Source organism: Vulpes lagopus, chromosome 2, assembly GCF_018345385.1.
Source record: "Vulpes lagopus strain Blue_001 chromosome 2, ASM1834538v1, whole genome shotgun sequence".
NCBI classification, from domain to species: domain Eukaryota; kingdom Metazoa; phylum Chordata; class Mammalia; order Carnivora; family Canidae; genus Vulpes; species Vulpes lagopus.
Genome location: NC_054825.1, coordinates 98,998,368 through 99,025,543, shown reverse-complemented (window position 1 = coordinate 99,025,543; position 27,176 = coordinate 98,998,368). Strand labels below are relative to the sequence as shown.

The window sequence follows — 27,176 nt, the reverse complement described above, 5'->3', positions numbered from 1 at the left end:
TTTTATAATATGAGCAGATATTATTTTAGTGTTTATTTTCATTTTAATTCCTCACCCAGAGGCTAGAATTTTCCCAACCTCACACAGATGATAAGAAAGAAGGTTCAAAGTTTGAAAAATACAGGCTGTTTAACCGAAAGAAAAGACTTAGAAATCCATGATAAATGTCTTCAAATGCTTTAAAGTTAGCCATAAGAAAGAAATTTTATTTTATTCTATGAAGTTTCATTAAGGAAGAACCAGGATGAGGATGTAAATTATAGGGATGCTGATCCTGACTTGCTATAATGAAGAACTGTCAAACAATTAGAACTACACAGAGAGGGGCAAGGCACCTGGGGGCTGCAGTGGGTTGAGCAGCCCGTTCTTGATTTTGGCTCGTGTCATGATCTATAGTCATGGGATCGAGCCCTGCATCTGGGCTCCTAGCTCCATGCAGAGTCTGCCTGGGATTCTCTCTCCTTCTCCCTCTTGCCCCTCCCACACATTCTCTCTCTCTCTCAAATAAATATTTAAAAAAGAAGAAGAACTATAGAGAGAATATAGACCTCCTTGTCCAGTAGTGAGTTCCCTGTCTCTGGAAGAGTTCAAGGGAAGGCTGGAAATTAGCTAGACAGTAACATTTTAAAGATTCTGATTTCACATACAGGGTTATGTGATCTAGATTCTAAAAGGCCTTAAGGTCACTTCCAATGTCCTGAATCTAGGATAGTAAAGAGATCTTCTATTCCTTTCGTAATTTATCCTAGTAAGTCCTCAGTTCCAGGAACTTATTTCCATATGCCCGTACCCTTAAAATAATTTTTTCTTTGGATCCCTAAGTAAAAGTACATAACTAGGAAAAGGAAATAGGGCAGCCCAGGTGGCTCAGAGGTTTAGCGCTGCCTTCAGCCAAGGGCCTGATCCTGGAGACCCGGGATCGGGTCCCACGTCAGGTTCCCTGCATGGAGCCTGCTTCTCCCTCTGCCTGTGTCTCTGCCCCCACTCTCTCTGAGTCTCTCATGAATGAATAAATAAAATCTTTAATAAAAAAAAAGAAAAGGAAATAAAAACACTAAGCATCAATTATGTGATGGGCATGTCCTGACTACTTCATGTATGTTATGTCATGCAATGCTAAGAATAATTGTAAGAGATAGATCCTTAAATTATTTTTCTATTTTACAGACAAGAAACTGAGGTTCCAAGAGGTAAGGTCATGTGCCTCAGATCACACAGCCAAATGATTCTGGAGCCTGGATAAAAACCTGACAGCCTAGACTCTTAACCCCTCTTCTCCCTGTTAACTGTTTCATTCTGTTCTCTTTCATTCACTACTTTAGAGTAACAAACCAAAAAAAGCAAAAGGGACATCCTTCCAAACCAGACCTGCCTGACTCCAAAACCAATATTCTTTCTTAGCTTCAATGCTAGCTAGCAGAATTAAAGGAAATGTGAACAGTAAGAAAGAAATGAAGCTGTCTGAAATCCCATAAGTAAGTTTAGTTTCTGATCTGCTGATCTGAACTTGTGCAGTCTATAGAAAGTGCATGTGGCTTGTGTAAGGAAAGTGCCTACGTTTTTCAACACTAGATTATTTCAAAATAACTGAAAGAAAAAGTGCCAATCTTTGATAGTTGTTAAAACATACTTCAATATTAACTCAAGATTTTCAAGTAATATATTTTCCATATATATAATAAATCATCTTGATTTTTACTTGGGAAATTTTCATAAAGTAAAAGTCATTAAGTGAACAGAGTAATTAAGAAAAATGACAAAAGTTGAGTTTCGTAAAAATGGCACCCCAGCCTGCAAATCCTACTACTTCTGAAGTCATTCTGGGCTTCACTAATAAAGCAAGTTTCCTAGCTCAAAAACAGAGCTTTAGAAAGCATTATGAAGACCCTTCGTAAAGTCATTAATGTGTCACTAAAACCACATGACAGTATTTTTCAGTAGTAAATCTCTGGAGTCATAATCCTATGAATGAGCACTTTATTAAAGACCTCAAGTTTTTTATTGCCCATATATTTTTTTACAATTTTTATTATTTTGGCAGGAACTTCATTCCAAAATGAGTATGTTTCCAAGTCTGAACAACATGGCATCATTTACAAGTAAAGACACATATATGAAAAGAAATAGTTCTGGTTTTTGTTAAGGTACTCTTAACACATTTTCATTTCCTACTGCTAATCTTCAGAAATGTATTTTTATAGATAAATATTAAGTTCTTCCTAATTTTCAAAGCTTGCTAATTTAATAATTACTATTTGTAATTGAATTAAAGTCATTCATTCACTAAGGAAATCTGCATAGCTACTTATTGCTGTTGTTCCACCAACAAGTAATTTTTGGCATCAGACTGGTATGTAAGAGATAGCTGTCAATGTACATGGCAAGGGGTTACTGATGATAACATAATCATGTAATGACCAAGGTTAAAATCCCAGCCTTGCCTCTTTGCTGCTACGTGAACATGGGCAAAGTACACTTAGCATAATGACTGTGCTAATGGTAAATGATCGATAAATGGTGACCATGTTAGTAATGACTGCTGATAACATTATGCAAAAATTCTGAGAGCCTTAAACTTCACTCAGAAGGCTTACTTGTATGTAAAATATTAAAAGTTTAATTTTGAAATAACTTTATATATACTGTAAGGCAAAGCAAACGAGTATATATTATGATTAAGATTCAAAAGATATAAAACAAAAAGATATTTTAAAACTCTAAATATTGCTTTTAATTAAAAATACCAGTATTGGGGTACCTGGGTGGCTCAGTGGTTGAGCATCTGCCTTCAGCTCAGGGTGTGATCCCAGGGTCCTAAGATAGAGTCCCACATCAGGCTCCCTACAGGGAGCCTGCTTTCCCTCTGCCTATGCCTCTGCTTCTCTCTGTGTGTCTCTCATGAATAAATAAAATCTTTTTAAAATAAAAAGGTAAAAAAATAAAAATACCAATATTAGTTTACTACTAAAAATGTATTTCTAGCTTTTTCCACCAAAAGAAATGATACCCCAACAGCAATGAGCACACCTACAGCCTAAATCTTGGTTTTAAGCACCATTCTCTAGTAAAAGGAACTAATGCTCCCTACAGAACAAGCTGATTTTAGTTTTGTGGTCTGAAAAGTGAGCCTAAAATGCTGTCTTCTGTCAGAAAAAGCAAGAAGTGTTAAAGGACTAGAGTCAGGTTACAAGACCACAGAGACCATCCAGAAGGGGCTGCTGCTGGGCCAATTTAGTGAATCTGGAGTACAAAAAAAAAGTGGTTGTAACATACTAAATAAATAAAAATCCATGTGTCCATAGAACTGAAAAGAAATAAAAAGCTATTCTTTACAGGAGAATAGAGCTAATAAGGAAAAGGAATAGTAAAATTATAATACTACCTTTTTGCAATCCATGATGTAAATTAATCCAGGCAAGAATCAATGATGATAACACCACTTAGTAAAGTTAATGAGGAACAGAAATAACCTGCCAATTATCAGAAATAATGTCCCTTTATGCTAAAGAGATGGGCAATCAAATTTAGTGTCAGCCAATGAGTAATAACTAGCATTACTTGCCTACAACATGAAGTATACAACTTAACCTTTGAAATATCCTTGCCAGAAACATTTAACCTGAATCCAGTCTAGTCATTACCTAATTTTAAACTACATCTCCTTGGGACACCTGCGTAGCTCTACAGTTGAGCATCTGCCTTCAGCTCAGGGCATGATCCCGGGATCCACTCCCACATCAGGCTCCCCAGAGGGAGCCTGCTTCTCCCTCTGCCTATGTCTCTGCCCCTCTCTCTGTATCTCTCATGAAAAACTAAATAAAATCTTAAAAATATATATATATACTACATCTTCTTTACCTCTTAATTGTCTCTTATGTATTTTCTTAACTGATTGCCCTGGCTCACTTTCACTTTTGAAAATTCATCATTATTATTAATCCCATTATTAGTTTATTTGTTGCAAAAATATAAAACTATAACTGAAAGATTATAGAGTGTTCAAAAATCATACAATTTGCATGCTCAAACAGGGTTTTAGGTAATTTGAAAATAACAAACAATTCATTGTGCAAATGAAGGTCTAGTTAGCATTGAGGCACTTCCTTTTGACAGTATCTTCTAAATAATACCTATATCCTTCGTCCTCGCAAGTATACGTCAAGGGTTTTGTCTAATTATTGATACATTCTCATGCATGACAAAAAATAAATGATTATGCATAGCAGCCTTGCTCATAATAGTGCATGGTATATTACCATTTTGTATTAAAGATAAATATAATGCAAAAAAGAAAAATATATAATGCAGAACCTGTTGCCATTTGTATTAAAATTAAATAAAAAAGAATAAGTATATATATCATAGAACATATCTAGAAAGGTATATATAAAATAATTGTTGACAGAGAACTGGGTGGGTGGCGGGAGAGGGTAGGGGAAGATTTTCACCATATACCCTTATGTCTATTTGGAACTTTGTATCTGCTGGATGCGTTACCTATTAGTCCAAAAAAAATTAATGTGTGAGTTTTAAAAATCCTTCAAGTCTAACTGAAGTCGGACATAGTCTCAACAAACTCTACTTTTAAGTGTGTTGTATTTCTTTTTTTTCTAATTAGGGAAAAACTGTATCAAATGGCCTGCTCAGGTCACTGAGTTCCCCCCACAGCCCTCCTGCTGACAGCAGCCTTTGGAAACTGTGGTCAGTAATGCCAGTGTGCTCACCCACATCTGGTTTTCAATTTCTGCTTCATAAACATGATCAGAGATGCACACTCACACTTCACATACTGTACCTGGTTCAGCTTGCCTTTCTCTTTAGTGCAGGAGGCAGCTTTTTCCTGCGCTCTGTTTACTTCTGAAACCAGCCTCATGATGGTTTCTCTGCTAGCTTTTGCTTCCATCTCATGGACATTTATAGTCTCTTCAAGAGTAACAATCTGTCCTTTGACGAATGCATTTTCTTCGCACAGCTCTCTAAGCTGAAGAGAAAGCAATTACAGCTATCCTATAAAAATTAACAATTTCATACAGCTTCCTCCAAGCAACTCTGATCTACATACCCTGCTGACTGCATTATCACATGAAACCACTGAAAGCACTATTCCTCCCTCCACTCAAAAGAACACATTTTCAAATGCAGCTTCTAAACTCTGTTTTTATGCACAGACCCAGTGATCAAATTAAAATTAATCAAAAGATAGCTCCAGGGCAACATTGCTGAGAGTCTTGCCAAATGCTTCCCAACAGAGCCAGCGTCAGCAAGCCCCCAGTTTAAATAATCAAGGAAAGGTGATGGTCTACAGAGATTACAGTGGGCGAGGAAGCAAAGGAGTTCTATTTTGCCCACGTCCACTGGCACCAACTGCATGCAAGGCACTACCTGGCACAGGGAGGAAATACGGAGAAGAAAGCCAGACTCTTTTTAAAAAGAAAATCTTTCTAATTAATACAAGCACAGAAAAATCCTGAATAACATGCTCATACAATGGCTACCATTGGGATTAGCAGAGCTTTTCACTTTCTATGTTGTGCATTTGGATTGTCAGCTGAAAGCATTAATAAGATTTGTTAAGATTTACAAGTAGAGAAAATGAAATCAGACACGCTCGTTGGCCCAGGGAACCAGCCCTGTAGACAGCTTAGTCTGTTAAAGCCATGAGGACGCCTACAGGAAGAGCTAGGACCCCACATTACAGAGTCAGTATCTGTGTTATGGCACTCTGGGGGAAGGAATACAGCTTTCAGCCTCAGCACCTGGCCAACATAGTGCCCTGCTCCCAACTCAGGGCTGTTTCCACTCTCTTAAATACATTTCCACATATGTGTATGCTCAGTCCCCAACATCTTCCAAAGTCTCAACTTCAGAAGGCAAGCTGGTGCAGCCACTCTGGAAAACTGTGGACTTGCCTCAGGAAGTAGAAAACAGAGCTACTCTAAGACCCAGCAATTGCACTACTAGGTATTTACCCCAAAGATACAAATGTGATGATCCAAAGGGGCACTTGTACCCCAATGTTTATAGCAGCAATATCACAATAGCCAAGCTGTGGAAAGAGCCAAGATGTCCATCGACAGGTGAATGGATAAAGAAGATGTGATATATGTACAATGGAATATTACTCAACCATCAAAAGATGAAATCTTGCCATTTATAACGATATGGATGGAACTAGAGGGTATCATGCTAAGTGAAATAAGTTAATGAGAAAAAGACAAATACCATATGATCACTCATATGTAGAATTTAGACACAAAACAAAGGTTCATAGGGGAAGAAAAGGAAAAATAAGACGAAATCAGAGAGGGAGAAAAACCATAAGAGACTCTTAATCATAGGAAACAAACTGAGGTTGCTGGAGGGGATAGGGTGGAGGATGGGGTAACTGTGTGATGGGCATTAAGGAAGGCATGTGATGTAATGAGCATTGGGTGTTATATAAGACTAATGAATCGCTGAACTCTATCTCTGAAACTAATAATACACTATTGTTAATTAATTGAATTTAAAAAATAATTTTAATAAATGTCCCTACCTCAAGGGGCACTCCTCAGCCTGTCTCCCTAAACTAGCCTGCCATGCCTCTAAATATGCTTCATTCTCTATCCCCACACCCCCATTTGTTTTTCTTAACCTTTACTATGTGGGATATTAGTTATTTATTTCTTCATTATCTCACAGTAACAAACTTCTAGAAGAGCACAGATTTAGTCTTATCTCATTCACTGTGGCACCACCAGCACCTGGGACCTCATCTAGCAGAGAGTAGTCACTCACTAAATATCTGGAAAATGGGGGCACCTGGGTGGCTCAGTTAGTTAAGCATCTGCCTTCAGCTCAGGTCATGATCTCAGGGTCCTGGGATCAAGCCCCACATCCGGCTCTCTGCTCAGCAGGGAGCCTGCTTCTCCCTCTCCCTCTGCTTCTCCACCTACTTGTGTGCGCTCTCTCTCTCTCAAATAAATAAATAAAATCTTTCTTAAAAATAAAGACAAATAAATACCTGTGAAATAGATCAATGTCAAATAAGTCCTTAGGAATGTCTTCTCGGTTTCTTGGGAGTATGTGTGCACATGTGGTTAGGAAACCATTAGGAAATGGTTTAAAAACTGAAGGAGTGGTTTTGTTCCCCTTCTCAGGGGAACTCCTAGTAAATATTGATCAAGACAACAGCCTTTCTGCTCTTGGCCAGTGACTTTTTTTTTTTAATTTGAGATGCTGAAGCCCTAGAATCCCAGAATCTGTTTTAAAATATAGTTTCTTCTGTTATTCAGGTACAATGAGGTGAACAGATCTAGAGAGAGCCGCCATTGAAAAACCATGTGTTACTCACAGTTCTCAAGAGGAGGGGGCACAATCGCTTCTGGGCCTTTTGGCTAAGATCAAGTGTAGTAAGAAGAGGGGGCACACCATGCCATAGCCACACAAGGAGGCACCGGGTCAGTCAGGAGATTTGGACAGCAAGAGAAAACCAGGGGCAAGAGTCCCTATTGCAGTTTCTCCGGGAAGGAGTGAGGTGAAGGAAGCAGGTTTGGGCCTGGCGAGTTTGAGAAATCTGAGGGGTGCAGGGACTGTTCCTAGTTGTCTGGTACCTAGCCCTGTGGTGATTAGGGGAGCTGGACAGTGGCCCAGAGCCTGAGACAGAAAATGGCTACAATGTGGGAGCAGTTCGTTTGCATATTGAAGCCCTGCTCCAGGGAGAGTCATTTATAAGGAACTGGCTAACCCTCTGAGTCAGTCTCTCCTGGGTCAGCAAGGAGAATGTCAAAGCATTTGAAATACAGAAAACAATGAGGCATAATTCATACAGTATCAACTCCCAGACTAGCATGTGGAGCTAGGCTCTGATGTGGGGAAAGTGTGTCATAAAAGGAGAGGTTCTTCATTCTCTTTTCCCCATCATGTGGCTTTACAAACAATCTCCCAAGCTACACTGCCCTGTGGACTTTTATAGCCAGGCTCCTGGTCACTATTGAGCAACAAGGAAGAGGAGATGCATCCAGAACTCTCGAGGTTATCAGGCCTGAGCTTTCAAAACCCATCAGTGAAGTGGAACACTTCTTGAAGTTAACTGAAATGATTTTACAGCTTTCAGGAAATACAGTGGGGAAGCTTACTAATAAAAGTCTGAGAAGTGACCTTTAAGAATGGCTGCATAGAAGAAAGAAATTGAAGAAGACACAAATAAATGGAAAGCTATTCTGTGCTCATGGACTGGAAGAGTTAATATTGTTAAAATGTCCCTATTACTCAAAGCAATCTATAGATTCACAGTCTCTTCAATAAGTGGTGTTGAGAAAACTGGACAGACACATGCAAAAGAAAAAACTAGACTACCATCTTATAGTTCATACAAAAATGAACTCAAAATGGATTACAGATTTGAATATAAGACATGAAACCATAAAATTCCTGGAAGAAAACACAAGCAGTAAGCTCCTTGACATCAGTCTTGGCAATGTATTTTTTTTTTTTTTTGATCTGACTCCAAAAGCAAAGGCAATAAAAGCAAAAGTGAACAAGCAAGATTACATCATGGCAAAGAAAACCATCAATAAGATGAAAAGGCAACCTACTGAATGGGAAGAAAATATCTGAAAATCATATACCTCATAAGGGGTTAATATTGATAATATATAAAGAACTCATAGAGGAAAAAAACAGGCAGAGGACTTGAATAGCCATTTCTCCAAAGATGACATACAGATGGAAAAGAGACCCAGGAAAAGATGTTCAACATCATTCACCATCCAGAAAATACAAATCCAAACCACGTGAGGTTTCAGTTTACATTTGTCAGAATGGCTAATATCAAAAAGATAAAAAATAACTGTGGGAGAAGATGTGGAGAAAGGGGAAATGTTGTGCGCTATGGCTAGGAATGCAAATTGGTGCAACCACTATGGGAAACAGAATGGAGATTCCTCAGAAAATTAAAAATAGAATTACCATACAATCCAGAAATTCCACTTCTGAGTATTTATCCCAAGAAAATAATAACACTATTTAGAAAAGATTTATGTGGATTGCCTGGGTGGCTCTGTAGGTTAAGCATCTGACTCTTGGGATCCCTGGGTGGCGCAGCAGTTTGGCGCCTGCCTTTGGCCCAGGGCGCGATCCTAGAGACCCGGGATCGAGTCCCACGTCGGGCTCCCGGTGCATGAAGCCTGCTTCTCCCTCTGCCTGTGTCTCTGCCTCTCTCTCTCTCTCTCCCTCTCTCTCTATCATGAATAAATAATAAAAAAAAAAATTTTTTTTAAAAAGCATCTGACTCTTGATTTCTGCTTAGGTCATGATCTCAGGGTCCTAGGATCAAGCCCCACATGAGAGTCCATGCTCAGCATGGACTCAGCCTATCCCCCTTCCTCTGCTCCTCACCCTGCTCATGCTCACACGCTCTCTCTATCTTTCTAAAATTAATAAAGAAAATATATATGCACTCATATGTTCATTACAGCATTATTTACAATAACTGAGCTATGGAAACAACCTAAGTGTCTATCAATACATGAATAAAGATACATGTATAAAAATTACATATATATGTAAAATTATATACATATAAAAAGTATACATATAAAATCTGGAATACTACTCAGCCATTAAAGAGAATGAAATGGAGTGCCTGGGTGGCTCAGTCAGTTAAGCATCCAACTTTGATTTTGGCTCAGGTTCATGAGATGGAACCCTAAGCTGGGCTATGTGCTGGGCATGGAACCTGCTTAAGATTCTCTCTCTTCTGGGATGCCTGGGTGGCTCAGTGGTTGAGCATCTGCCTTTGGCTCAAGGCATGATCCTGGGGTCCTTGGATCAAGCCCTGCATTAGGCTCCCTGCGGAGCACCCGCTTCTCCCTCTGCCTATGTCTCTGCCTCTCTCTGTGTGTCTCTCATGAATAAATAAATAAACTCTTCAAAAAAAAAAAAAGATTCACTCTCTCCCTCTCTCTCTTCCCACCCCACCAGAGAGAGAATAACATTTTGCCATTTGTGACAACATGGGTGGACTTTGAGAGTATTATGCTAAGTGAAATAAGTCAGAGAAAAATAATTACTCTATGATTTCACTTATATGTGGAATCTAAAAAACAAATGAGCAAACAAAACAAAAGCTCAAGAATATGGAGAACAGAGCAGTTGTTGCCAGTGGGGGGAGGATTGTGGAGTGGGTGAAATGGGTGAAGATGGTTGGGAGGTACAGACTTCCAGCTGTGAAATGAATAGGTGATAGAGATGTGGTATGTAGCATGGTGATTACAGTCAAAGGTATCATAGTACATATCTGAAAGTTGCCAGGAAAGTATCTCTTGAAAGTTCTCATCCCAAGAAAAAAAATAATAAATTTTTTCTAACTTTTCATGGTGACAGATGGTGACCAGACTTATTATGGTGATCATTTCACAGTGTACACAAGTGTTGAATCATTACCCTGTACCCCTGAAATGAATATAATGTCGCATGTCAATTACACCCGAATTTTAATTTAAAAAAAAATTGGCTGCAAGAAGATCTGTCAGGAAGCAAAGGTATGAAAGGTGTGAAATGAGCAAAGACATAGTGAGAGCTCCAACACTGTCAGGTTCCCTAATGAATCACTATGTGCCAAGTGAATTATTCCCTTGATTTAACTAATTTCCTTCTTACTGGCAACCTACCATTAAAGTAGGATTTCTATTATTTGGTTTCAATGGAAAATTAAAAAGTACTTTAGAACTAAGCTTAACCTTATACTCAGTAAGTATCCCGAAACTGACACAGTTGGTTTTGCTTTGAGTTGTATGTATATGTCCTTCTGTTTGTAACTAAAATTTTAAAAAACGACCTAAAACTCATTGCTATGATGAATAATTAATTGTATTTGGCAGCGTAAATGTATTTTGGACAAAACAATCCTTTCCAGAGAGTATTAATCCCAAATAATGTTAGAAAGTATTTTGGAACTCAGCTCAGAGACGTAATAAGATTTATCCCAGGTCGCACAGTCAAGTAATGCTATACTTGGGCTACTATCCCACTCTCCTGCCACACACAGACTCAACCACAGCACTTCCTTTCATGACACATGTCAGAATGACCACTACATTTATCATCTTGTTCATGTGCATACACCTTTAGAATTAAATCTTCATATGATGCCTTTTCATTCTTCTTGTCTGGATCTAAGCAGTCACCAAGTTGAGCTAGAAATTCTTCATGTTGCCTGCAATTCTTTGAGACTTGATTCTTATTCTCCTCATTTTCCTTTAAACACTTTCTAGAAGGCAAATAACACATAAGTCAAGTTGTAACACAACAGAAGAGATCATTCTTCAAACAAAGTTCAGCACTTAAGCTCTCTGATCCAATCATCATTTTTATCATAACCCCAGTTTCCTGGACACAGAGCACATCATTGTCACACAAGCTCTGTGAGGGAAGGAGAAAAGTGAAAAACAGGCACCTACACTTTGCAGAAATGTAGAGAAATCTTCATGGCATCTTAGATCTAGTAACAGCAGAGGAGATAGACTCTGCCTCTTATCTCCTACTGTTTAGAATCTGTAAAAGTGGCAGTAAATCTCTAGGTCACAATGGATGTATCTAGTCATGAGTCTCTGTTGGGTCCTCATGAAGGACAGTGCTGCTGTATTTCTTCTATCCGTTTGTTTTATTTTCAGATGTTATACAGTGATCTATATGGGTTGCTTAGGGCATACCCTAGGTAATGGCCAAGCATAACTATAATAAAAAGTATAACAGGAGCAGGGGATACTCTCCCTATAGAAAAGAGATGTTCAATCATCAGCAAAGATCATTATTAGTTTTCACACATCCAGAGTTTTTAGAGTATTGATATGGGCCAGTCAAGGAAAATCCGTTGATTATCTCTGCTCTGAATATTTCATTTCAAATCTCAGATAAGTTTGCTGAAATAGCACAGGTCTATTTCTAATGAAATGTCAGAGACTAAAAGATCATAAAAAAAATGGACATACTTTAAAAGCAAATTAGAATCATTTTGGTAATCTGGTATCATTTTTTCAGTATCCAAGATAATAAACATGATTATTGCTTTCCCTTTTTACCATGTTAAGTGTTTACTGCAAATTCTTTCACTCTATTCAAAGATTAACAAAGCATATAATTGCATACATTCAAAAGCGTATATTTCTAGTTAGAAAAATGTATAACAATAAAAGACCAACATCAATATATCTCTAAGTTCTTATTTGCAGCATTTAAAAGGCAATATTTATTCAGTCTCTCTGACTCATGAAAGGCACAGCTAATGCTATGACATGGGTTGATTTATGTGTATGATTCCACCCATTCACTCCAAAACTTCAATCTTGCTTTCTTCATCTTAAGGGTGGCCGAACTATTCTCACTTCTATTTGCATTTCACTTGGACCCAACAAAGTTCTAGGAATCTACCCTAAGGACATAATCACATAAATATGAAAATATAACTATACATGAATATTCATTGCATCTTGGTTTATTTTTTTATTTTTTTAAGATTTTTATTATTTATTCATGAGAGACACAGAGAGACAAGCAGAGACACAGGCAGAGGGAGAAGCAGGCTCCACGCAGGATGCCCAATGCAGGAATTGATCCTGGGACTCTAGGATCACGCCCTGGACCGAAGGCAGGTGCTAAACCACTGAGCCACCCAGGCGTCCCATGCATCTTGGTTTATAATAATTTTTTGAGTGAAACTAATTCTATAGGAAATAACAAAAAGAATTGATAAGTAAATTATGATATTTCAGGCATTGGGTACCATGGGCCATTGAAGATGATATAATGAATGACTTTTTAAAATATCTACAACATAAGGGCAATTGGGTGGCTCAGTTGGTTAAGTGTCTGACTCTTGATTTTAGCTCAGGTTATGGTCTCAGGGTCGTGAGATCAAGCCCCACATCGGGCTCCATACTCACTGCAGAACCTGCTTGAGATTCTATCTTTCCTTCTCCCTCTGTCCCTCCCCCTGCTCCAGATCTATAAATAAATAAATAAATAAAATCTTTAAAAGTATGTATCTACAACATATTATTCAGTAAAAAAAAAAAAAAAAGAATTCATTACATGTCGTCATAGATGTACAACTATCTGAAAACCCGTTTACTAAAATCTGAAGTATGGCTTCTCAGGAATCATAAGGTCTTGAGTAATTTTAATATTTTTGGCAATTTTATATATCCTAAAAATATTTTTTACAATTAGTACGTATCATTTGTGTTACTCATTTATTTGATAAATATTTTTTGGGTACTCACTATGCATCAAGCCCTATTAAAGGTACTAAAAATACAATAGTTAAAGAACAGATGGACATCCTTGCCTTCATGGAGCTTACGTTCTAGTTGGGAAGAGGGATAGTAATCAAAATCAATGTATATGAAATGTATACTGCTACCAAAAAACAGCTGGAAAGAAAAAATTAAGCAGGAAAGGGAGTAAGAATTATTTGCGGTGGGGGGAGAGGAGCAGAGTAAAATTTTAGATGTTGTCACTCATAGAAGACCTCACTGAGAAGGTGACTTCTGAGTGAAGACCTAAAGGGAGCAGAGGGACAGCCATGCAATATTTAGAGGAAGAGCTTTCCAGGCCAAGTGATTAGTGAGTGAAAAAGTCCTGAGGTAGGAATACACCTCTTACATTCAAAGGACAGCAAAGAAGCCAGTGAGCTGAAATGGAAAGAATAAGAGAGAATGGAAGCAAAACCAGGTCAGGATGAGTCTTCTAGGTCATAGAATATCCTTTGTCTTTTCCCTGAGTAAGAAGAGAAGTCACTACAGGCCTTTGAGCACAGGACTGACAAGATCTAATTTGTATTTTTACAGGATCACTCTGGCTGTGAGGGGCACAGGCAGCAGCAGGAAAATCACTTCAGAGGCTACTGCAAAAATCCAGGAGAGAGATGGCAGTCCCTTGAATCAAGTTAGTGGCAATGAGGGCAGCAATGAGAAGTAGTTAAAATGTAAATTTATTTTGAAGGTAGAGACGAGGGGACTTGAAGGAACAGACACAGAGTGTGAAAGCAAGAGGACCAAGGATGATGACCAAGATTGTTGACCTGATGTCTAGAGGCATGGGATTATCATTAGAGACAAGGAAAGGAGCAGGAGGGTTCTGTAGAAACAGCAGGAGCTCCGTCTTGCCCATGTTACGTTTGAGATGCCCATTGGACATCTGCGTGACAATTCCCACCAGGCAGTAAACCATGTGGGTCTTTCTTGAGCTCTAAGAAGACATCCAGGAAAGATAGAGAAACGTGGGTGTCAGTAGCATTTAAATCATATTTAAAGTCATGGGACTAGATGAGATCATCAAGAGAGTGAATTTAGATAGAAACCAGAAGAGATTCAAAGATTGAGTGCCAGAGCACTCCAGTCTTTGGAAGTCAATAAGATGAGAGGGGGAAAAACAAGAGACTACAGCACGGCATCTAGAAAGGAAAGATACAAAGCAGGCATGTGTCATACCCTGGCAGCCAGAAGAAGAAGGTGGTTCAAAGAGAGAGACCAACTGTGCCTGATATACTGGTGGATCACGTGAGATAAAGGCTAACCATATCATCTGCAGTGTGTGGTCACTGGTCACTGCGGTGAGTGGTTTCGGGAGAGGAGACCCAAGAGAGAAGAAAGGAGAAGAACTGGAGACTGTGAGTCTATGCAAACATTTTAAGGAGTTTTGCTGTCAGTGGAGGGAGAAAAAGAAAAAGAAGACAAGAGTGGGAGGTATTGGGTTTTTTTTTTAAGATGGAATAAGTAAAATAAAAATAAGATGGAATAAAAATATAAATAAGTAAAATAAATATCAAGTATCATATTATTAAAGTTATTTAAGTTATTACATGTAAAATTTTTAAAAGTATACTTTAGGAACAACCAGTTCCCAGTTTTGTCTCAAAATTACCTTTTGCCAGAACTAAGTGTGGAAAACCCAGGTCTCGTGAGTTTTCTGCATATAACCTGCAATAAAACCTAATGAGGAGCGTTCGGGGTGGTCTGGAGTGGTCTGGGCTTCCAGGGTAGTTTTTACAGCTAGCTTCTGAATAAACACCTCCCTCTGTGTGCTACTCCACCACCTCTGGTTAAACCTCTACTTACAGAAAATCTTCCAAATTCTATATATGAACATTTGCAGCCCTAATCAATCGTACATAAACATGCTTAGGACAATGCCTTGTTTGTTAAGATCCCTCGTAACATTTGGAAAAGAGCTTGAGAAAAATTTTCAAGACTCCAAAGATATTTGAGGTTCAAATTTTTTTTTTTTTCAAATTGAGTTTCAGGGCCAAATACAACAACAACACACCAGTACCTTCCAAGGCATATCCAGCTACAGGAGCTAGTATTTTAATGCTAACAACTAAGAAATATATTGAAATACCCTTACTGGAAGCTCTCGTCTAGTTCTGCAACTTTCTTCTTTAACTCCTGGTTCTCCTTGATTGCAGTGTGAGCTGTGATTTCCGTTCTAATTTTAGAAGCGGTAAGTGCTGCTGATTCTTCTTCCAGCTCCTGAACTCTGTCTCTCAGAGAGGTGAGGAGAGATGATTTTCTAGCATTATTTTCTTTGTAATTCTCCATTTCAGCTTTCAACTCTTGACAGAAGGCTTCTTTAGAAAGCAGCTTGGAGCGGAGGTCTCGAAGCTAACACAGAAAAAACATAAAAAGGAGGAAAACGATTTCGATGGCCTAAGTATGATGTACTTTTAAGGAACCCAAAACTGTAATTTCAAATCTCACTCTTTCGTTCGTGACTTAATCCAACTTTCTTTTTTTTTCATATGTGTATTTGCACCACCAGATGGGAACTTTTGCCCAAATAATGGACTTCGTATCCTGTCTCTTTCGACATCGATTGAGCAATGTCTTGGGATGATTTAGTGTCACTCAGAGACATTTATGGTATATTTTGCAAAAAGCAATGGAATATTTTGCAATGGTAACTCGTTTTCTAAATCTATTGCTGGGGCACCTGGGTGGCTCATTCGGTTAAGCTTCTACCTTCAGTTCAGGTGATGATCCCAGGATCCTGGGATCGAGCCCAAGTCGAGTTCCCTGCTCAGTGGGGAATCTGCTTCTCCCTCTCCCTCTGCCCCTCCCCCTGCTCATTCTCTCTCTCTCTCTCTCTCAAATAAGTTAATAAAATCTTTAAAAAATAAATAAATCTGTATTGCTGCTGACAGACAACAAAACAAGAAACCTACAAGCTGGGATCCCCATGTGGCTCAGCGGTTTGGTGCCTGCCTTTGGCCCAGGACGTGATCCTGGAGTCCCAGGATTGAGTCCCACGTCAGGCTCCCTGCAGAAGCCTGCTTCTCCCTCTTTCTGTGTCTCCACCTCTCTCTCTCTCTCTCTCTCTCTCTCTTTCTCATGAATAAATAAATAAAATCTTTAAAAAAAAAAAAAAAAAAGAAACCTTTGCTATTTCATGGCCACAACTGGTTCCTAAGAAGATACAGACTGTTTGATATATCACTGTATTTCTCCCACTTGCCTTCTGGATGGATCCTTATTGTGGATGGTAAATATATATATATATATATTAATAATAAAAAAATAATATTCAGATTTCTGAGAAAAATATGGAAGAAAAGGAAAATCCTTATAGAATTTATATAAAACAAGCACTTTAACTTTCATGAATTCTATGGCATCAAAATACTTAACAATGTATGTACCCCCTATTAAGATGTCAGGTCCACCCTATGTGAAGACTTCATGAATGCATGTACTTCTTTGCAACTGTGAGTATACATGCATACAACTGTTCACACACACACACACACACACACACACACACACACACAAGGTATAAAATCATCTCTCAGTGGATTCCTGGCAGCACTCGTTACCTCACAGGCAAGCTTAGGATGTCTCAGGGCCACCAGGCTGTGAGCAGAATGGATCTAGAGAGACTCTCTCAGAAACTCCACAACAGACCTGATCCAGCCCAGAGGATAGACGGATCCCAATCATCGTCCTAGAATCTCCCCCAGCCAGTCAGAACCAGCACTAGAAAGGGACCCAGAATTCTATCCTAAGAGATCCAGATTGCCAAGCAAACTATATTAAATGTACATATTCAGGGTGATGCTAAAAGTGCCCCAATGCCAAGCTTCAACCAAAGTCATCAGGTGTCCCCAGGTCTCTCAAGGTTGTGAAGCATCTCTGACCTCTAGGATCCAGCCCATGTCACCATGCTTTGCACCATGGCAAATGCATAACCTTTCAGGAATTCTCTACAGTGAGGGGAGCAGGCACACCATAGGAGTAATTATCACCTTTGCCAAAAGATATAAAGCTGTGTCCTCCCATCCTATTTCTACTCACTTCTACATTCTGCTTCACTCTGTAAGATGCTAAAATGGCCCATTTCTAAGTCATGAAGATGCATAGTCTTACCTCAGACTGAGCACATTCAAATTTGACCAAAGTTGCCGCCAGTTCACTTCGAGCGTCTTCAGCCACATTCCGATAGTGGTTTAATTGGTCCCGAGAGACTGGGACTTCCAGGAGATGGTCATAAATTTCCTGACAGGGTTCCCCCAAAAGACAGAATGCAAAAAAGAGTTTTAAACAATCTTTTCTGTGCAGCTGTGCAAAGTAAGATAAACAGAGCATTCTTTGTAGTGCAAATGTCTCAAACATGCTGCCCAGGGAAGTGTCTCATCCAGAACATTTCATTCTCAAAATTCTGAAGGAGGCAGGAGGCAGCCCAGGAATGAATGATGTGCTCTCCCAGGATGGCATTTAAGTATTGTCCTTTGAGGGGCACCTGGGTAGCTCAGTCGGTTACACATCGGCCTTCAGCTTAGGTCACCATCTTAGGGTCCTAGGATCAAGACCTGCATTGGGTGCCCTGCTCGGAGGAGAGCTTGCTTCTTCCTCTCCATTTGCCCCTCACCCCCGTTCATGCTCTCTCTCCCTCTCCCTCTCTCTCTCTAAATAAATAAATAGAGTTGGCCTTTGCCACTTTAGAGAGCCTCCTTCTACCCAACTCAAATGCCATTTGACCTCTGACCAGAACCAACAGAGTACCCAAAGAACTGTCAGAAGAGACACAATGTGACAAGGTCCACAGCAAGGCAGTTTTCATTGTCCTTCTGTTTCCAGACTACAAAAATTATCAACTCCTCTCATCTTTCAAATGAAATGTGTCATTTATCAAAGAGATCATCTGAGTTAAATGCAAAAGGCTCTCTCCTTCCTAATATTTCATTATACCACTTATTCTCAACCCCATAGCCCATCTTTGGATCATGAAGGTGACACAGATACAGGAGACCAGCAATAGTGGGGCAGTGCTTGAGGAGTCCTTGCCCTGGCCACAAGGAAACAGCTCTCCGCTCCATTTATGGCTGCCAAATGCAGGAACAGGGATCCCAGCATGGCCAATTTTTTCCAATTTTTCAAGACAAGTTATATATTCAGAATTTTTGAAGTAAAAATTCACAGTTTTTGCAGCTTGGCAATGAATTTCAATGTTTAAAAAAGAAACACCATATGATCCAAATAAACACATCTGCAGAGCAGATTTGATGGGTTTGGCCTGTGGGTTGTAGTCTGCAACCTCTAGTTCTTTTTCCATCTTACTCAGGCCATGAAGCCTGCTTCCTTCAAGAATTATTCCTGAGCTTGGACAGATACCTATGTGTCTACCTCTGTGAAGTTTTTAGGGCCCGTGGTCTTTGCGAAAGACACACAGGAAAGCCATTCCTTTTTGAAGGAATATGAAAGAGGTCACATAAAGGAGAGTTTCCTGGAATTATCCACAAGGCCACAGGGGACACACTAGTAAAACTGGTTTATGACTGCTCAGCTACTGAACTGCCAAAGACTACTGTTTGGAAATACTCATGAATGCAAAAGTCATCTCAAAGCCCTTAACTTTACAACAAGCGTTGTCATGACTAGTGTGTTTCAATGCACAAAATGCCAAACAAAACCTTCAGTGCACCTAGTAACAGCCCGTGTTTGCCAATCACAACATATCCCAGAAAATGGTAGGTATGTACTCCTGGGGAGAACACATAAAAAGTTTAACTACATCATAAGAGAACCACATCCAGTTCAGCCTAGCTTTATATTCAGAAGTGATTTCTCCACCCTAACCACCACAGCAAGATTTCCTACAACAGGCCACATAAGGACCTCTGAGATGTTTGAAGTAGAGTATGCATGGCACATCATTTCGTTTTATATTTTTAAAGATTTTATGTATTTATCTATTGGGGGGGGCAGGAGGAGGAGGGGCAGAGGAAGAGAGGGAATCTCAAGCAGACTAAACACTGAGTGGGGAGTCTGATGCAGGGTTCACTCTCACGATCCTGAGATCATGACCTGAGCTGAAAACAAGAGTTGGATGCTCAACCAACTGAGCCTCCCTGGAATCTTTGTATGCACATTATTTTATAAAATTCATCAGGAGAGTTAAGTTCTTCAATAGCTATGATTATTTCTTTCAATGACTAACATCCTTTTTCAGGAAATGATATAATCATTCCATAATCTTATATTGCCTTCTTATGAAAAAATAGTATCCTTGGACATGATATTAAAAGCCATACAGGACAGCTCAGATATGCCTCTTCATTGTAGGAGGTTACAGTCTAATGCAAAACACTACCAAAAATCACTTACATCTTCAGATGGGCACGGGTGAAAGAAATAACACATTAAGATCTCAGTACCATGGACACCAGAACAGGGTCCACATTGTGCAGACTCCTGAGTACTGAGTTCGGAGGAGAGTTGGTGGGTCTAAATCACCCTTCAAAGTCCAGCAGAGAGGAGATTATTTGCCAACAAATATTTACTGAAAACTTACAGTCAGGCACTGAGCTTACACCCTACTTAGAAAAAGAGCATTTATCAGACAACAACACTAATCGTTGCATAACTACAAACTGAAATGCGCACAAGAAAGAAAGAAGAGAACAAAGGAAAGTGACTTATGATCAGAGAAATGGGAAGGAAAGATTTCTCTAAAGGAGTGATGACTGAGCAGGTATTAAACAGGCAAGAGGTAATGAAGCAGGCCAAAACATACATCATGCAAGTAGTCAAAGTCTGAGCAAGGGTCCTGTGGCAGGAACATGCATGGTCAGAGATCTGAGCAAAGAAAATGAGGCTGAAGGACAAGAGCAAGTGGGAACAATGGCTTGAAAGACAGCTAGGAGCTCAATCACACACATTACTGCCAGGTAGGGTTGCTTTTTCAGAATATTCCTGGCTATTCTAACTTGTGCATTCTGTTATATGAAATTTAGAATCCGCTTATCAAATTCCCCAAAATCCCGTTGGTATTTGTATTGGGATCGTGTTCATTTTACAAATAAACTTGAGAACGGACATTTTTAAATACTAAGGCTTCCAACAAAAATCACTCTTTTTCCCTTTTGTTCAGGAATTCTCATTGGTCTCTTAGTAGTCGGGATGATTCGTTTTATGCGTCAACTTGACTGGACCACAGGGTGTTCAGATATTTGGTTAAACACTATCGTGGGTGTGTCTGTGAGAGTGTTCCTGGTGAGATGAGTAACTGAATTGGTAGCTTGAGAAAAGCAGACTGCCCTTCCCAGGTGTGGGTGGGTCTCCTTCAATCCGCTGAAGGTCTGAATAGAACAAAAAGGCGGAGTAAGGAAGAATTTGCTCTCTGTGTCAGACTGGCTTCCAGCTGGAACATCAGTCTAGCCCTGCCTTTGGACTCAGACTCAGACTAAAAGTCATACCATCAGCTCTCCTGGGTCTCCCACTTGCTGGTTGCAGATCATGGGATTTCTTAGCTTCCGTTAGGCACAAACCAAATCCCTTTCATAAATTTCTTTCTATATATATATATATATATATATTGGAAGAATATTTATATATAATCTAGAAAACCCTGTGCGTTAGAGATGCCTCTGTGCTGAGAGGGCTCTGGAGTGTGCCACGGAAATCCATTCCTTCAAGACACTCGAGGTAGCCTGAGAGAGAAGAAATGAATCTCGGTAGCAGGAGAGGGTTACAGAGACAAGAAAAGACAATACAAGAGCGGCAAAGAATAATACCTGGATGTATCTCTTTATGACAAAGCTCTTCAGCACCCCCGATGGATCCTTCTGTAGCATTCATACTATCTCCTAGAAGTCTCCAGTTTGGTTTGGAATTCTTCTTTCACCTGAGTTAAGAGCTTTGCTATTGTTACGGCTCTTTACTTGCCGGGTTTGTTATGGATTTCTACTTCCATAGAAGTAGACTATGCTACTTCTACTGCACTCGGAGCACCTGGTCCACATTCGGGGCTGATGCTCACTGGTGTACTTCAGTGAGGTGGGCCATGTTCCACTCAGAACTAGGTCTATTCGGACTGGAAGGTACCTTTGCTCTACCAGCCAGGACCTATTTTCCCCATCATCCTTGTCTATGTTATTTCTACTTTGGGGAATTTCTTGAGGTTTCTGTGAATGCTCAATTTTCTAAATGTTTTAGGGGCACTTGAAAAGAAGGTGTATTCTCTGTCTTCAGGGCATGGAGTTCAACATCTGTCAATTCTACCTTACTTATTATTTTAATTGGGCACTTCTAGCCCAACCTCATTTCTATGCTTTACTCTCTCATGAGCTGAGAGGTGAGTTTAACCGCCCAGCACTACTGTAAATCTCTATCACCTTGTACCGCTGTCTTCTTGCTTTAGGGGTGCAGAGCTTTATCTTATGATGTAGCATCATAACATGCTCACTTATTCCTTTCTGTTCTGAACCCAGCCTTTTCTCATATTAAGACCATGATCCTTGACTTCTTTTTGTTTGCATCTGATGACATATATCTTTGATCCACATTTTTATCTTCAACTCTCCTGGATCACTTTGTTTTTGATGTCTCATATGTAACACAGTTGGGTTTGGCTTTGTCATCAATCCTAAAATTCTTTTTCCCACACAGGATGACTCCACCTTTACACCCGTTCACATGACAGATACGTTTTGGTGTTAGCTCTGTTGCAATATTTTATGTTACGCTTCTTGTTTTTATCGCTCTTCCAAAAATCTTTCACCACGAATCTGTTTGCTTTACTTTGTTTGGTCTGATCATTGGGAAGGTTTGTATTTTTGTTCTAGATTTAAATTTAAAACTATAACCTTTGGGATGCCTGAGTGGCTCAGCTGGTTAAGCAGCTGCCTTTGGCTCAGGTCATGAACCCAGGGTCCTAGAATTAAGCCCCGCGTTGGTCTCCCTGCTCATCGAGGAATCTGCTTCTCCCTTTGCCCCTCCCCCTACTATTGTGTGCATGCTTTCTCTTTCACACAGATAGATAAATAAACAAAATGTTTTTTTTAAAACCTGTCACTTTAAATAATACCTTTTAGACAACATCTGTTAATTCATTACAAGTGTATCTTCTCTTCCTTGTTCTTCTCGTTCTTCCCTTACGACTTCTAATTTTTGATCTCTATATTCTCATTCTAAATACTTGCTAGTGTAGCAGCAAGTTATTAGATGGAAGAAACCAAAATGCTTACACTACCTCTCCCCCTTTCTTCTTCTCTTATGGTGGTATCTCCTTTTCAGAAGAATTATGCACAGGCTTATTAATCTCTTTTGTATGTATTCCATTTCACTCACTTCCTCTCTGTTCCTTTCTATTCTTTATTTCCATTCCAATTCTCTATTCTTCCCACTTTTTTTCTATACTTGCCTGCCTCCCTTGTACCTTTCAGTCTTGCTGTTATTTCTGTGATGGCTTCACTTTTTTTGTCTTTTCTTTCCTGAGCCCCGCCAGGTATGTTTTATTTTCTCTCCTCACCTTGCTGTATCTTTCTTGAAGTCCTATAGCTCTTGCTTTCTGAACACACCTCAGGTACATGTTGGCTTTATTCAATTGTTGTTTTGATTTTATTCAATTGTTTTATTCATGATGAATGTTAGGTCGTTTTTCCTTCAATCACAGCAATAGTTTTCTGATGGATATTCTTCATCTGTCACATCTTTCCTATTCTACCTCCTTTTCTTCCTGGGCAGTTAAGGAGGGTTTGTTGTATCTTTAAGTAATTCCTGTGTTGTTTCCTTTTTGATTGCTCAGAAGGTGAGTGCTTGCTGGGCCAGCTGTGGAAGAGGTTAATGTGCATACAGGGATGGGAAAGTGGAGTCACTCATGTTCCAGCCAAGCAGGAGTTTCCCTAAAACACAGGATTTGTGCATAACTTCATCTGACCTGTCTGTCATTCTGCCCATGGAGAGAGGCAACCAGAGAGCTTATCACAATGCAGACTTTCCACAAGTCCCCTGCTCCATACCTTCCTATAAATCTGGTTTGTGGCATGGTTTTTATTTGGCTTTCGCTCTCCTACTTTTTGGAAGCCAGGAAACTGCAGAGAAGCTCCCATTGCCAGTCCACACACCTCCACCCTCTCCTGCAAACAAGAGATTTTGGCTTGATTCCTCCGAGTTTGCCATTCATCTTTGCAAAATAAGCTTTCCCAACAATTCCCATGGTCTGCAGCCGTGGTGTGTCCCACACACACCTCCCCTCAATATCTGCTGCTTTAGAAAGGCCTGCCACCTACTTTGTGTTGCAAGATTTCAGCCATCTCCTCCTGGATGTGCCAACAATGGAAGTTATTTCTCATTTTCTTTGTCGCTTGTGGCTAGTTTCCAGGAATAGAATAGAGAAATGATACCTGCGTATCATCACTTCTAAACTAGAAATACCTACACAGATAGATTTTTTTAACTAAACAGCCCTTTGCTGGATTCGAAAAAAATACCCTTTTAAAAATTTTCACTTTGAAAAAAAAAAATCAAAAACAATCATACTCAGCAGGAAATAACAGAAAGACCAATAGAAACCCCAGGAACAGTCTTTAGTCTCTAGTGCTCAGAAGAATTTAGTGTATGACAAAAGAGGTGATGCTTTAAATAATAGGGGAAGGGATCCCTGGGTGGCGCAGCGGTTTGGCGCCTGCCTTTGGCCCAGGGCGCGATCCTGGAGACCCGGGATCGAATCCCACGTCGGGCTCCCGGTGCATGGAGCCTGCTTCTCCCTCTGCCTGTGTCTCTGCCTCTCTCTCTATCTCTCTGTGACTATCATAAATAAATAAAAATAAATAAATAAATAAATAAATAAATAAATAAATAAATAAATAAATAATAGGGGGAAAATACCGGTCAAGGAATAACAAAGCTGATTACTAAAGAAAAAAATTTTAGAGCTGTATTACACATTATAAGCCAAAATAAATTTAAGATAGACTTGAAGTACTGAATATTAAAAATACAATCAGGGGATCCCTGGGTGGCGCAGCGGTTTGGCGCCTGCCTTTGGCCCAGGGCGCGATCCTGGAGACCCGGGATCGAATCCCACGTCGGGCTCCCGGTGCATGGAGCCTGCTTCTCCCTCTGCCTGTGTCTCTGCCTCTCTCTCTCTCACTGTGTGCCTATCATAAATTAAAAAAAAAGAATAAACATTTATTTAAAAAAAAAAAAATAAAAAAAAAATAAAAATAAAAATACAATCATAAAAAGTACTATAAATTTATATGTATCTTATCTTGAGAAGAATTTTCTAAGCATAAAAGCAATGAAAGAACATCAAGAAAAAAACATATGACAACAAAATTCTTAAGCTTCTAGATACTAAAAAGATAAACACTTTATTTAAAAATATAGAAACAGAATTTAAAGTGAAGAGCAAACTGTAAAAATATTTGCAAAAGTAATATAAAGAGTCAAAACTGTAATATGCAGGGGCGCCTGGGTGGCTCAGTGGTTGAACATCTGCCTTCGGCTCAGGTCATGATCCCAGGGTCCTGGGATCGAGTCCACATCAGGCTCCTTGTGAGCCTACTTCTCCCTCTGCCTGTGTCTCTGCCTCTCTCTGTGTGTCTCTCATGAATTTAAAAGATAAAAAACACAAAAACTATAATATGCAAAGAACCTACTCAAACCAGTAAGAAAACAAATAACCTAGAGAAAAATTATATAAAAGAACTAACAGTTATCCGAAGAACTATAAATGGCTAATAATTGAGAAGTATCCTTCTTCCTTGGTCATCAATTAAGTACAAATTATTCTATCAGTGAAGTATTATTCCTGATCTTTAAAACTGACATTTTAAATATACTTAATAATCAGCTATATTAAGAGATAGTTCTAAAAAAAGAGAGTTCTGTGAGAAAGACATGCTGACATACTACTCATAGAAAGATAAGCTGATACAAAATTTCCATAAAAAATTTCATAGGATGTATCAATGAAATTTAAATTAATATTATTTGCTCTAATGAGTTTCCCTCTTATAATCTTATCTAAAGAAATGGAAATACACCCAAAGATTAAATAAAAAGATATTCAGAAAAGTAATCATTGGCAAAATTTTCCAAAAATATTCAATAGCAAATTATAGAGCTGGTTTTGAGCTTAACAACACAATTAAGAGCTTAACAACAGAAGCATGTTAACATGAAGGAAAAAAGAAGAAAAATAAAATGTTATATTCACACAATAAAATTATATTGTCATTAAAAATCATTCTGTTGGAGACTCTATAGTGATAGGGGAAAATGCAATATAATTTTAGTGGAAAAAGACAAAATATAAAATTGAACATACAGTTTCATCCCAATCATGTTCAAAAATTTATACAAATCACTAAACAGACTGAAAGAAATTGTTTTATATGTACCAGATGAAGGATTAAAACATAGAATATTTTTAAAAGATTTATTTATTATTTTAGAGAAAAAGAGTGAGGGAGTAGGGGAGAGGGAGAGCAAGAATCTCAAGTGACTCTCTGTTGAGCACAAAACTAAAATCTAGAATACTCTGAACACCTACAAATTAATAAGAAAGTCACAACCCAAAAAAATAAGTATACATATAAATAGAGAATTCTCATTAAGACAAATACAAATGGCTGAAAAATATATAAATAGATCATCTAATCTCCTTTTTTTTTTAATTTTTTTTTTTTATTTATGATAGTCACAGAGAGAGAGAGAGAGAGAGAGGCAGAGACACAGGCAGAGGGAGAAGCAGGCTCCATGCACCGGGAGCCCGATGTGGGATTCGATCCCGGGTCTCCAGGATCGCGCCCTGGGCCAAAGACAGGCGCCAAACCGTTGCGCCACCCAGGGATCCCTCTAATCTCCTTAATAATCAGGTGAATAAGATTTAAAACAAAGACACACCATTTTTGGTACATCAGTTTGGAAAAAATAAAAGGTTTATAGTAAGTGTTAGCAGTATAAGGAAAGGTTATCTTCACATGTAGCTGCTAGGAATATGAAATGGCTAAACCCTTGGATGTTCTACTGGTTTGGCTGTATTAAAATCAATGTATTGAGGTGTCTGGTTGTCTCAGTTGGTTAAGCATCAGACTCTTGATTTTGGTTCAGGTTGTGATCTCTGGGGTCATGGGATCAATACCTATGTCAGTCTCCACACTGAACAGGGAGCCTGCTTGGGATTCTCTCCCTCCTTCTCCCTCTGCACCTCCTCCTGTTCATGCACACTCCCTTGCACTCTCTCTCTCAAAAATTAATTAAACAAATAAATAGAAGAAACAGGAGTTTAAAGTAAAATAAAATAAAATCTATGTATTTTATCTATTAAATGTAAACACCATTGGACTAAACAGCTCTACTCTCCAATTATCTCCCCATGAAAAGTATTCATACATGTGCATAAAATATGTATAAGGATAGTCATCACACCATTAGTTATAACAGCGAAAGAAGGAAGTAAGAAGGGCTAAAACCATATAAATTCCCATTGACAGGGAAATTACTAAAACAAGGCATCTCCATACTATGGAATACCATGCAACACAAAATGTGAACTAGATCTGTATGTTTGAACATAATAATATCTCCAAATATATCATTAAACAAAAATAAGAAAGTGTCAAATAAATAAATAAAATCTTTTTTTAAAAAAAAGAATGAAGAAAAAGAGCAAGGCCAAGAATAGATAAAAATCACAAACCCTACTATGAAGTGTCTTTATAGGGAATATGAACACAATGAAGCCACTAGGCAGCATAGAAGGCTCAACACATGTGACAGCAGACATTTCAGAGGATTTACTCTCTTAATTAAGTTTCTTTGTAGTTGGCAATAGTTTTTTTAAATTCTTCAACTTTTTCTAATCTCCACTTCTAAAAAAACTAATTTTACCCTATTCAAAATGGCAAGATT

At 38.9% G+C, this 27,176-nt stretch overlaps 1 protein-coding gene and 1 long non-coding RNA gene across 14 annotated transcripts in view; one reads left to right on the top strand and one right to left on the bottom strand.

Annotated features, from left to right (window-relative positions):
* Window positions 1–27,176, bottom strand: part of CCDC170 (coiled-coil domain containing 170) — a 103,027-nt gene that overhangs the window by 46,660 nt on the left and 29,191 nt on the right. For 9 of the 10 annotated variants that reach the window (XM_041743516.1, XM_041743519.1, XM_041743515.1 and 6 more), the window contains exons 3-6: window positions 17,403–17,531; window positions 15,388–15,644; window positions 11,107–11,251; window positions 4,796–4,981 (exon numbers count right to left, since the gene is read on the bottom strand). In XM_041743516.1, the coding sequence (XP_041599450.1) occupies window positions 4,796–4,981; window positions 11,107–11,251; window positions 15,388–15,644; window positions 17,403–17,531 (717 nt within the window). The remainder of the gene's footprint in view (window positions 1–4,795; window positions 4,982–11,106; window positions 11,252–15,387; window positions 15,645–17,402; window positions 17,532–27,176) is intronic. The other variant, XM_041743521.1, reaches the window with a different exon arrangement.
* LOC121484357 lies at window positions 14,506–16,082 on the top strand. 4 transcript variants are annotated; one of them, XR_005986005.1, is made up of 4 exons: window positions 14,506–14,650; window positions 15,278–15,483; window positions 15,587–15,693; window positions 15,802–16,082. It is a non-coding gene; the product is annotated as an uncharacterized LOC121484357 (long non-coding RNA). The 4 variants fall into 4 exon arrangements; XR_005986007.1 differs by having other exon boundaries at window positions 14,506–14,726; window positions 15,284–15,483; XR_005986006.1 differs by having other exon boundaries at window positions 14,506–14,726.